The sequence below is a fragment of the Eutrigla gurnardus genome (assembly GCF_963514095.1).
Source record: "Eutrigla gurnardus genome assembly, chromosome: 7".
NCBI classification, from domain to species: domain Eukaryota; kingdom Metazoa; phylum Chordata; class Actinopteri; order Perciformes; family Triglidae; genus Eutrigla; species Eutrigla gurnardus.
The window spans coordinates 21,252,223-21,264,108 of NC_139921.1; the positions used below are offsets into that span (position 1 = coordinate 21,252,223).

Consider the following 11,886-nt stretch of genomic DNA (forward strand, 5'->3'; position numbering starts at 1 on the left):
GTGTGTGTGTGTGTGTGTGTGTGTGTGTGTGTGTGTGTGTGTGTGTGTGTGTGTGTGTGTGTGTGTGTGTACGGAGCCCTGGAGGTGACATGGGTGGGGTTTTTTTTAACTCGCGCGTGCGACTTACTGTATCTCGCTCGTGCGACTTACTGTATATCGCACGTGCGAGTTATTATATCGCACATGCGAGATAGTAAGTCGCACTAGTTTGAACCCAGGACTGAAGCTTTTATTTTGACAAGCAAAAGAAAAGGACCGGAAGTGGTGTTTTATTACGTAATTATTTTTGACTCGCAGTCGACGGCAGGTGAAGGAGCCGCTGGGTCGACGGAGACGGCGTCACGATACGTGCGTGTTTTGCCGTTAACACTATGAAACAAAAACGTCAAGACAACTAAATGCGTAGTGTAGCACGTGAGTACATCTAATATATGTATATATTGTGGATATTTATGTATTCGGGCGCCATCGTAGTAACGTTAGCCCCGCGGACATAATAGCTTCGAGTTTTATAAACATTTTTACACGAATACCTTACACTAATGTTGGTGTTAAACAGATGACAACAACGCGAGGAGCCTGCTTCTGTGACTGTCTTTGATCTGAGTTACTTCCCTTGCTTCTACAACAGCCGATACTGTAAACACACGGGTGACATTTTTAGACAGACTGCAAAAAAACAACAACACCATTTAGGCTCAAACGCCCCACGTCCTCTCTTTCTGTGAACAGCAAGACAGGACAAGTCATGGATTCCGCAGCGTTCGAGAAGCACCGCTCGGAGCTGGTGGCCCGGGAGAGGAGCGGACACACGGCCGTGGTCCAGGGGAACCAGCTGTTTGTGTGGGGGGGTTACATGGTGAGCAATGGTCCCACACAGACGTCACCAAACCAGCAGTTTCACGTATTTCAGGCTTGGTCAGCGTCATATACGGTGGCTGAAGCGTCGTCCACCGCCTAGGGGTGGGGCGATACTGCAACATCAGGTTATAACATAGTAATACTGGGCCAGAATTGCTGATACCCCGGCTGTGTAAACATATTAAGGAGGAGAACAAACAATTAACAACCACAACAATCCAGCCTGCATGTCTGACTGGGATTCATACATACATAACATTTAGAACAGCACATGACTAACATTTAAAGTACCTCATATGGCGATATACCTTCTTATTGACCACCATTTACAATGTTCTCTCTATATTAAAGATGTATTTCCATACCAATGACAGACTCAGGACACACTCGCTTATTTATGTCATAATAATAATAGCCATGTTTTATTCTCTGCAGTCCATTGCTGATGATGAAATTTTCCTTCCCAATGAGGAAATCTGGATGTATGACTTAGACCGAGGCGTATGGTAAGAATATTAAATTAATTCAAAATATGGTTGTTTGTGATCAAAACAAAGAGGCATAATTTTTTCCCATAATATTCACACATTTTGTGTTAATTTCTCCACCGCTTTCTGTTGAATTTCATGTTTTTACACAGCTGTTTGTATCAATAAGGGAAGCACTTGCCTGGAGCTTTTTGCTGTCTAATTGTTGTTGCAAAAATGTGCCATGTCAGTTTATGCACATTTCTTTCACTCTTCTTTTTAAGGGAAGTGTTTCACATGTCAGGAGAAGTCCCTCCCTCTATGTCAGGGACCTGCGGCTGCTCTCTGAATGGACACTTGTACATATTTGGAGGTTGTGATGACAACGGACAGACCAATCAGGTGAGGCTGATACTCCAAACAGCTCATGACACCTTAATTATGGTTTAAGTCACACACACACATGCTTTTTTAAATAATTTTTTGTGTGGTTGAGTAATATTCCACGAATCCCGAAGTATCTGTAAAATCTCCTGACACAATGAATCAATGGTCACATCTTTGATGGAGCAGCTTTGACGAGAAGAAGTGATCAGTGTTTGACTTCAAACAGATCTATTGTGTCAACCTGACAGACGGTAAATACATGTGGAGGAAGATCATGCATGAGATTGGTTCGGCTCCCTCACCGCGAGACAAACTGTCCTGTTGGGTCTACAATGAAAGGTGAGCTTCAAGAAAATGTGTATTTGAACTGACTGAAGTTGTAGCTCTTACTTTATAAACTGCTGCCTCATAACTACTGGTTAAAACACACTTTTTAAGTGGAATACTGATTGTTTTCATGGGTGTTTATTTTATTAAAAGAAAAAGAGGCTGCTCGCAATGACACTTTCAACACATCAACACATGGGGTTGGACTACAACATCCGTCTAATTATATGGTGAAATGGAAATAAGAGCTAAATGTTTAGGATTTTGATCCCTCAATTATCAACTGCACCTGTGATCTGCACTTGCATTATAGTAACTGTGATAATTTTTGTTCAATATTGTCCAGTATCATCTACTTTGGAGGATATGGTCGCAAACTGCTGACTGATGTTGACAGCAGAAACAGAAGCTTCATTGTAGATGAACCATCATGGGTAACGTTTTTACGTCTTTTGTTGCTTTTCATTCATTTTATTTTCTTTTTTATTTTTGTTCTAAAATGCATCAGGGTCAGAAAGTGAGACATTTCATCATCTGGTGACACAACTGTTACATTACTAGTACTGACCAAGAAAACTCTTAAATGCCTTCATATAAAAGGGGAATAATTTGATGTTAAACCTTTTTTTTTCAGGTGGAAGATGTCTTCTGGGGATGGAACAACGAGGTCCATATATTTGACACCACGAACGCCAGTTGGCGTGAACCACAAACCCATGTGAGTCAGTGGGAATGCATTTCATGCTTTTATGGGATCGTGATAAATAGTGATTAAAGCTGTATGAGATAAGGGAAGTTTATCAAATGATGTTACAGTGACAGTTTCTGTGTGCAGGGCCGCTCTCCGGCCCCCAGGGCCGCCCACGCCAGTGCCACAATCGACTGTAGAGGATACGTTTGTGGAGGCAGAGTCATGGTGGGGGCTCTTTTCAGTTCTCATATATTCATAACAACAAGAGGTCATCAGTGGCAGCAGAAAGATGAAAGCAGAAATGAAAGTCTGCACAGTAACATGTGCTCCTCTTCTTGTAAATGCAGGAAACCAGGACGAGTGACGTTCACTGTCTAGACTTCCGAACGTGGACGTGGTCAGAAATGTATGTACAGTATGTGATTGGGATCAAAGACAAACTACAAGTGTTGTGTTGTTCAAAGCGGCCATGTCTCATGTTGGGTTTGACTTTGACCACATTGTGAAACATTCATGTTTTCCAGAATCCCAGTGTCCAACTCTCCAGTAGGCAGGTCGTGGCATACGCTCACAGCGGTCCCAGACGGCTCTGTGTTCCTGTTCGGAGGTCTCAGTGTAGAATGCAAACCCATGAGTAAGAAAATATACCCACTTTTTCACTTTTATATTTCCTCGTTTTTTATTTTCAATAACACATAATCTTCTAAATGTTTCACTGTCAGCTGAAAGGTTTGAGTAAGAAAATATACCCACTTCTTAACTTTAATTTCCCTCGTTCCTTTGGTCATTTTATGTTCTTTGGCTGATTTATTTTCAATAACACGTATTTTTCTCAATCAGGTGATGGGTGGTTGCTTGATGTTGAAACAAAGACATGGAGGGAAGTCAAACATCCCTTTAAGCATAAGCCAAGGTAACAATTTGTGATTTTTTTGCAAATTGTGCAACCAAACATTACAGCAATTACAGCTTTACATGTATTAGTCTATACAGTAGTTCAAGTTTTAAATCACATAATTCCACCTCTCCAAGGTTGTGGCACACAGCATGTCTAGGCCAAGACTCTGATGTGATTGTGTTTGGTGGGAGTTGTGACTCTATCCTCCTTGTTGACACAGTGAGTATCACAGAGACAGAGATTATGGAATTATTCTAATTTTACAGACAATTTAATTTAAGATAAACGGCTCTATAATAAAGATGTGCTCTGTTGTTGATTCATGTTCTTGTACTGAATAACACACAGAGAAAACCTGCATGATATCCAACAGCATTTCGTTTCTCCCTTAAATAAGTATGCACTATGCATCGGTATTTAATCCCTACTTATTTCATAGTGCATTTGGAAAAATCTCCCTGTGAACCACATCTGTTCTTGGCACTTACTTATATTATAATAATGAAGAAAAGTAGTAGTTTGTGCTGAATATATATATATATCGAAATTGACTTTTTACAAACTGTGCATATTTTTTTTTCAGGGCCACTGCAATGATGCACTTGTTTTCCAGATGCAGCCACATCCTCTATACCGGTGAGAAACTGTGTATTTTATAATAAAAACAACCACAGAAAGAAAATTAAATACATTTTATAGCAGAAATAGACCTGTACCCTCTCATCTGTCAATCATAGTTGGAATTAATAAGATTAATTAACGATGGTCTGCATGACAATAAGGTGTTTAAGGTCCATAATGTGCATGCTGGCTTACTGGTTGGAGCCATTATTAATGATAAGTGCAGGGATGATGTATTTTTGGAGGCCAACCCCAGAAGTTAGCATTGTACTGGTTCCCTCTACAAAAAGCCAATGGGATTTTATGATTTCTGAAGCGTGAATGCAATCAGCAGAAGTAAAACGCAATCCTTATTAGGGTATAAAGGAACTTCACCACAGTTGTATGACTGAACATACAAAATCTCTAAACAAAAATCCATTCAAAAACGAACAAACGAAAAACTTCAACACCGGAACCAGAAGTGCAAAACTGTTAAATCATCTCCATGTTTTAGGACTCATTCCTACACCACTGTATTAGATTTACTTGTGCTTCTCCTATTATGTGCGGTTCAAAAGGTCCATGAGATGTATCATCTCATTTTCAAGGCTTACTTTGGTTACATAATCTTTTTACCCAAAATGAGAAATTACAGACTTTTTCTTCCGACAGGATTTGTGAAGATTTCATTGCAAAGAATGCGAGGAACTACGTGACGCTCAGCAATCAGCTTCCTCTCCTTCCTTCCAAACTACTGACTGCAGTGCAGAGGCGGATGTCTTTCTATAGGCCTTCAAAGAAGCACCAGTATTAGTAAAAAACAATCTGTTATCATACAATTTCTTATGCAAGTACTGTACTCCCTTCACAGTGAACACCCTCATCACACTGTGCAGGAGCATATTTATTTTTTAAATATATTTTAAACCATTTTTTGGTGTCAAATTTCATTGTTTTAGAGATGCAGATTTTATATTGTACAGTCTGCCTGTTGAATATTCTTACAAACGGTTCCTGTGGTAATTAAATGCCATATTGACATGTTTTTTGGCTTTGAAGTTCACCTGTACACCGATTCACACGGGATGAAAATACAGCAATAATAATCTTTTTATTTGCAATACAAAAACAAAATTTATACAAAACTCTTCCTCTACATTTCTGGTTGAAATTCACCTTTCGTTAAATGCAGCTTGTTGACGCGTACAGTATTCACATCAATGGTCAAGTATGTGTTTGTGGACGCAACTACTGTCTTCCACCACTAAGCGGCAGCAGGCCTTTACGTTTGAATGTGGCTGAAATGCAGCTGGTTCAAACCGAGCCTGGCTACAGGTCTGTGTTGCCACACATTCCTTCTTCATCAGGGTGGAAACGTGCAGGAACTGTGGTCCGCAGAGAAACCTTAAATAAACAATCCCGGCTCATACCTTTGCAGGGTCGTCGCTTGGAAAAACTATACCCTGGGCTGAACGCACAAAACTGCTGGTGGAAAATGTTATTTTTGCATATTGGCCACAAGAATGTGCCTTGACTGCTAGATTTGAGTTTCAGCAACCAGAGAGACTTCTACGCTCTCTCCTTTACTTATTAACAGACGCGTTAAAGCAAAGTAAGTAATAGGTAACAAATAAGTAATCCTGAGCTCTGTGGGAGGCCGGCGGTGTTGAGGGGCCGACAGTGACACCTTACTGCAGATAACAGACCCAGGAGGCTTCTGTCAGACCTGGTCTGTGAAGAGAACCTCCTGGCACCTGTTCAAGTTGGTGTTATAACTGCAATTACACTGATTTGTGTTGTTAAATAAAACTCAGGTAAATGCAAAGGCACTGAGTACACAAATAATGTGCTTAAATACGGCAAAGGCAGCCTTCCTTAGCAGCAGGACATTGTCAAAAGAAACCCTGCTTCCCTTTCTGCGTTTAAAGTGTATTCTATGCCACGAGAACAGCTGGGGAGGGTCAGCTAAACTCTTTCTCGATTGTGTCCATCAGCTCTTCCTCTGATCCATCGTACAGGATGACTGGCGTGGTGAGAGAGGAGCTGTGGCAGCTGCCAAAAGTCCTGGGGAGAGCAGAGAAACATGTCACCAAAAAACAGCACATAGACACTTTATACTGGGATGTGCTATTTCCCCACTACTCATTTTTAACAGATCAACCCACAACTAACCAACTGATGAATGTCCAATGTATGGGATGCATGGCCTCTGGTATGGAATCTCTTCTGCATATTATGGGAATGTGTTCCTCGATGTGTTTTCACACTCACCCCCCCAAACAAAAGCAGCAACAACAGACACTCGTTTGTTTCTGTCCTGCCTGCAGACGTCTGGCTAATGTGATCTGCCCTGAGAATAATGGGGCTGGTATTTCGATGCCTTTAAAAGGTGAATTTGATCTGGCCCCGCTGCGCTTTTACTACTCCACTGAGCTCGGGGATCCATTATTTATTAGAGCTGTCTACTCACGATTGTTTCTCTGACGCGGGAACAGCTTCCATCAAAGCCCCTCTTGTCAGAAAGCCCTGAGAGGAGGAAAGAAGGGATGTCATGGGTTTACATGTTAGCGCGTAAACAATTGATGCTGCTGTTAATTATAATTTCCAAAACAAGCATCAAGTTGAAAGCCCTTACAGTGTGCAGACCGGGGCGCGCAGGTGTGAAAGCATCGACGCTCCTGTTGTTGACATCGCTCGTGCCACCGCGTGAGCCACGTGGCTCCTCGGCCCCGGATCGGGGAGCTGAGCCCGAGTCCTCGTCGTCCTCCTGGCTGAAATGACACAGTCCGTACGTTTTGATCTTCTTGGGAGGGTTCTTCTTCGCCGGAGCTCTCCCTCGCCCCTCGTAATCCGCAAGAACCGTGTCCACCCCTCCGTCGCCGTCGTCGTCCTCCCTGGAGAAGTCGGAGTCGTGCCCCTCGCTGTGGCAGTCCGGCGGCGCACGGTTACGCGCGTTGCGCAAAATCCCGTGGCTTCTCGGAGGCTTGAATGGACGGCTGTCCTGTTTGGGCGAAGGGACGCCGGCGGTTGTTTTGGTCACTTTCACCTCGCCGACACACGCAGGTGCAACTTTCTTCCCTCGGCTCGTGCCGCTGCCCATGTCCGTCCGTCCGTCTGGCTGCGTCCAAAAAAGTCTAAAGGCAACGTCCCATTTCCAAATTCCTCCTCATGCACGACAGGCACTCCCCAGATTTGAACATTAACCAACGCAGATCCTTTAGTTTTCAATCAGGCTTTAACGCCTGTAAGACTTTGGCTAAAAATCAACCCCTAAAGGCCAATTTTCTCAAAAATGTTTTGAAATGATCTCCATGTTCACAGAGCCGCTGCCTGCAAACTTCCCGGTAAGTCCACATCGGGATGAGAAGCAGTGGATCAGTTACATAACACCAGTTTGGCTCAGGACCCCAGGGAGAAAACTCCGCCTTCTTATAGAAGGACACACACACACACACACACACACACACACACACACACACACACACACACACACACATATGCACTTTCACTTTTTGTTCCCATTATTTGTACTGGACAAAAATAACTCTAGATCCTCGCCTCTGATTATAATCTATTTATAGTATCATATCACAGCAGAAGTTAGCAGAAGTTACACTCATGGTTTTCAGAGTTAAGACATTTTAAGTCCCAACGTCACCTCTCCTTAATCATAGTATCAAAACACTAATTTCTAATAACAAAATGAAATGTCAGCAAATATTCATCCATTCTCCGGATTGAGAAAGAGATTACATAAGGATTAGATGGCCGTGAAAAAGCTAAGAGGGGCCCAATTAGTTTGATTTATGTGTATCACATCAGCAACAATGACCAGCCTTTTGCCCCTCTGTGTTCAGCTAATAGATTTTATTGAGGCAAGTGAGGTCAGGACTGAGTGAGTTCCTGTCTGCCCGCGGGTTCAGGAGCCCCCCTCCCCTCCCAGCTCACCGGCCCCTCTTGTGACTGATTAAGACTCGAGCACTGAGAAGAGGGCATTCCTTTCCAACAGCTTGGGCTTCCCAGAGATTCCTCATTAAGCTTTTGTTTGATCCACTTGCACATACAAAAGAAACAGCGGGAGCATCTCGGTGCCAGAGCTGTCCGACAAGAATCCAGAGTTCACCCGAGTAAAGGAGTTGTTTGCTATCCTTCATTAAGTGGCTCTTTCTCCCTCTCTCCTTGCTTGTGTGTGCAGTGCACATATATGTGTGTGTGTGTGTGTGTGTGTGTGCCAGACAGCTGTGCAACCTGTTCTCTCTGGAGGATGACCAAGTCAAAGACACCTGCTGTTTAAACAACTGGCGTTTTCCAAACTGTGATTGTGCGAGGGGGAGAAAATCAGCCCGCACATCCCAGATGTCTCATCAGGGAAATTCCTGCTTTACTTTTTAGACTTTTTTTATTATAGAACATCTGTAAGATGTTGAGGAAAGATCTACACTATTATTCCTTCACGTTGCTTGAATATCGCTTAAACATGCATACATAAACATGTGGCCTGTTCGAATAATACTTAGTCGCCAGGCAAGGTCCAGTGTATCCTATTATTTCAATATGAATATTTATCTGTAATCCATCCCTCCATTTGAGTGACGCTGTCCAGAGGTCGTCCTTTCTTTATGAGAAGGTTTTCTCAGAGATCGCCTTATAGGGGAAAGAGCTTCAGAGTCACAGTGGAACATCCCCCCATTGTGCAATCACTCCATAAATGTCTACTATAATTCTTGCCTCTCCAAAAAGTCCAATAAATACACTCAAGTGATGGTAGAAGTCCTAATTTTAGGTAGTACCCAGAACTAAAAGTACACAAACAAGCTTACTTTCCACCTCTGCATCTCATTGTCTTGTTTGTGTCGTTTTTTTTGTTTTTTGGCCTCTGTTTTGCCTCCACCGCTGTATCATTAAAAAGATCAAGCGGCCACATCTGGAAGAGAACTCAACAGCTTCCAGACGAGGGGGAGGATCTGCCGCAAGACGGAGGCCACAGCCCAGCTCTCTGCATAACTGTGGCTTCGCCGACTTCTCCCAGATTTAACGATATTCCTCCTCCCATCGACAGCGACAAAAACTGGGGGAAGTTTCTCCTTTGTAAAAACTCCTGCTCTGGATTCTGCATGCCTTTGCGTATAAAAAAACCCCAAAACGACGTGAATTGAAACGATTTTGGGACCCCTATTAGATCATGTGTGAGCTGCTTTCGCAACCGTAACGGACACAAGGGCCCTTTGTTCCATGCCAACAGCAGGAAAGCGTGTGTGAGAAATTGTAATTATTATGACTCAGCTGCTCCACTTGAAGGGCAACAAATCAAACTGTTGTTGTCACGTTTGAGTCAAAGACACATTTCTGCCATGTGGCGAAACCAAATCTCTGGAGAGTATTTAACAAGCCAGCTGCCTGCTGATAGGCATTCCAGTAAAAGTGTCTGGGCCCCTTCACCCCGCCAGGTACACAAACATGAACATGACAGGGTCTGGAAGAACCCACACCGGTATAAACATCCTGTAGGACCATTTTCCTGAGGGTCTCCTGTTTAGAACATCACTGTAATTCTGCAGTGATTTCAGTCAACATGTCCTCTCTTTTAACAGATTTGATCCCACTAGTTTGGATGAACATAAACTGTATTTGGGACATTTTCCTACAGAGGAAAACTACAAACGATCGACGAGACACTGCACAGACGTAATCAACTGAACAGATGAGCAAAGCCGAGACAGAGGGATATTGTAACTCTGACACGGTGACATAAGGTTGCCGGGGCGACACTCAATGCGGCCAGGAGGAGTTCAAATGTAGTAAAAAGAACTGGGGGTAGCCCTGTTTAACTTTGAGCTATCCCTCTTAATCTGTTGGATTACTAAATGTAAATTAAGGCCTTTTGCCGCTCTGTTGACGTGGAAAGTACGTCACAGAAAAGAACTTGTGACCCGTGCAGGAGGATTGTGGGAAACTTTTTCAGTGCTGCCTGCAAATCTTTTACTCCCAGTCAACGCATGTATTTTGTCACACCCGGTATTATTCCCATTGACGGCTTGCTGTAAGAGATGAGACAACAACCTTTTGTTCTGATCTCATGATTTAGCTCATGTTGCCCAAGCGGCACATTGAAAGGAGTGTTAGGATTCTAACCAGCAGATGGGGCCAGCATGCAAGAAAAGCAAACCACAGATTTAGCTCCTCTGTTGAGTCCTGCCAATAACAGACTGAAGGGTCCTTGAACTGAACATTGGTAGCTTGCACAACGACATGTTTGCTCTCCAGGTTTTATTTATTGGGGAGTTTCTGCCAAGCACACTTGGGCAGATTAAATCAAGAAAAGGAAGCAAAACTGTCAACAAATATTGAGCAAATACACGTGCTATTGATGATGTTTTTGGTCAGTATTATGAATAGTAATTAAAAACATGATACGATATGTTAATAACACTGTAACCACCAATGAGGACAGGCCATCAAGACAAGGAGAGCAATGTGAAATAGAGACAAAACACAAAGCACGATACACATTCAAATGTGATTATGCAACTTTTGCTTATAGCAGCCAAAGTAACACTCACTTTAAAGCCGTAAAAAACGGTTTATTTTTGGAGGCAACAGGAGGAAGCTTTGAACACAGCAATGACACATCACATTTTCAAATTGCACAATTTTCAACAACTTTCATTTGGAGGCATATCTTTGGCCACCTGATGAATGTCAATCCAATATTCACCCTCTTTAACCTCTGTTATTGGTTTCTACAGACTCCTGAGGGAAACATCTGGTTATTTTGCTGTTAAAAGCTCATCACTGAGCGACCTTCCCTATTTCCCATTATCACTTGAAAAAAATGTCCATTACAGAAAAAAACATTTGAGTTTAAATGCATTCTGTTCGGGTTCCCCTGACTTCTCCCGGTCCGAGTGTTTCTTCCTTGTTTCCCTCCTTGTGTGTTGCGTGTCCTCAGTTTGTCTTATCCCTGTCTGTGTGTGTGTCCTGCCGTGGCTGACCTACTTTCCTTCCTTGCCAATCAACCAACATGGCTTCCAATGATTGCCATCATCCACCTCTCCTGTATTTAAACCTTGTCCTGCTCTCCACTCGTCCCCAGTTTGTTTGGCTTCTTCATGAATGCTACGACCAAATCCCCTCGTTCTGCCTGCCTGAGATTTCCTTTTTGAAAAGCCTCTTTTTTTTTTTTTTAACCTGCCTTGTCTTCTCACCTGCCACCAGCTTTTGCCTCGTCCAGCCCTCCACCACTCCTTGGAAATGTTCCTTCACCCTGTTCCCCCAATCACCTGGATTTGCACTCCTGGCCCCGGACCTCCACCGCTCCTTTCCTCCCCAAAACCCGCCTGTCAGCCTTTCTAACCCCTGCCCTTTTAATTTATGTTCATTAAAAAGACTTAAACTCCACTTCACCCCTTGCTTGGTATTCTGCTTCGTGGGTTCCTTTGTCTGAAAGCTTCAGTTGCGATGGATATATTGTAAATGAATGCTCTTTGGTTGGATTTCCACTCACTTTCCCATGAATCTGTGCTTGTTGGAACACCGAGTGCCCGAGGGTCTTCTCAGCTCAGTAGTCTGTGGTCACTACCTCAGTGACCTATTTCTCTGTCAAAAGGCCACGTAATCAACAGAAAACAATTATGGCTTCTCTCGGGCGCTCA

The 11,886-nt window shown here is 43.1% G+C and overlaps 2 protein-coding genes across 2 annotated transcripts; one reads left to right on the top strand and one right to left on the bottom strand.

The window, feature by feature from the left end:
- The first annotated feature begins 273 nt into the window (after positions 1–273).
- LOC311016039 (kelch domain-containing protein 1) lies at positions 274–6,032 on the top strand. The gene is made up of 14 exons (XM_084013521.1): positions 274–414; positions 733–859; positions 1,297–1,367; positions 1,613–1,730; positions 1,942–2,054; positions 2,389–2,476; positions 2,677–2,760; positions 2,878–2,958; positions 3,081–3,139; positions 3,258–3,367; positions 3,574–3,646; positions 3,766–3,850; positions 4,215–4,267; positions 4,907–6,032. The coding sequence occupies exons 2-14, from the start codon at positions 749–751 to the stop codon at positions 5,046–5,048; spliced, it is 1,188 nt and encodes a 395-aa protein (XP_083869647.1). The 5' UTR covers positions 274–414; positions 733–748; the 3' UTR covers positions 5,049–6,032.
- On the bottom strand, positions 5,321–7,599 carry LOC311016040 (uncharacterized protein). Its single transcript, XM_084013522.1, has 3 exons — positions 6,870–7,599; positions 6,705–6,760; positions 5,321–6,298 (listed from the first exon to the last, which is right to left on the bottom strand). Exons 1-3 carry the CDS (start codon positions 7,332–7,334, stop codon positions 6,196–6,198), a joined length of 624 nt encoding a protein of 207 aa, XP_083869648.1. The 5' UTR covers positions 7,335–7,599; the 3' UTR covers positions 5,321–6,195.
- Between the last annotated feature and the right edge of the window lie 4,287 nt (positions 7,600–11,886).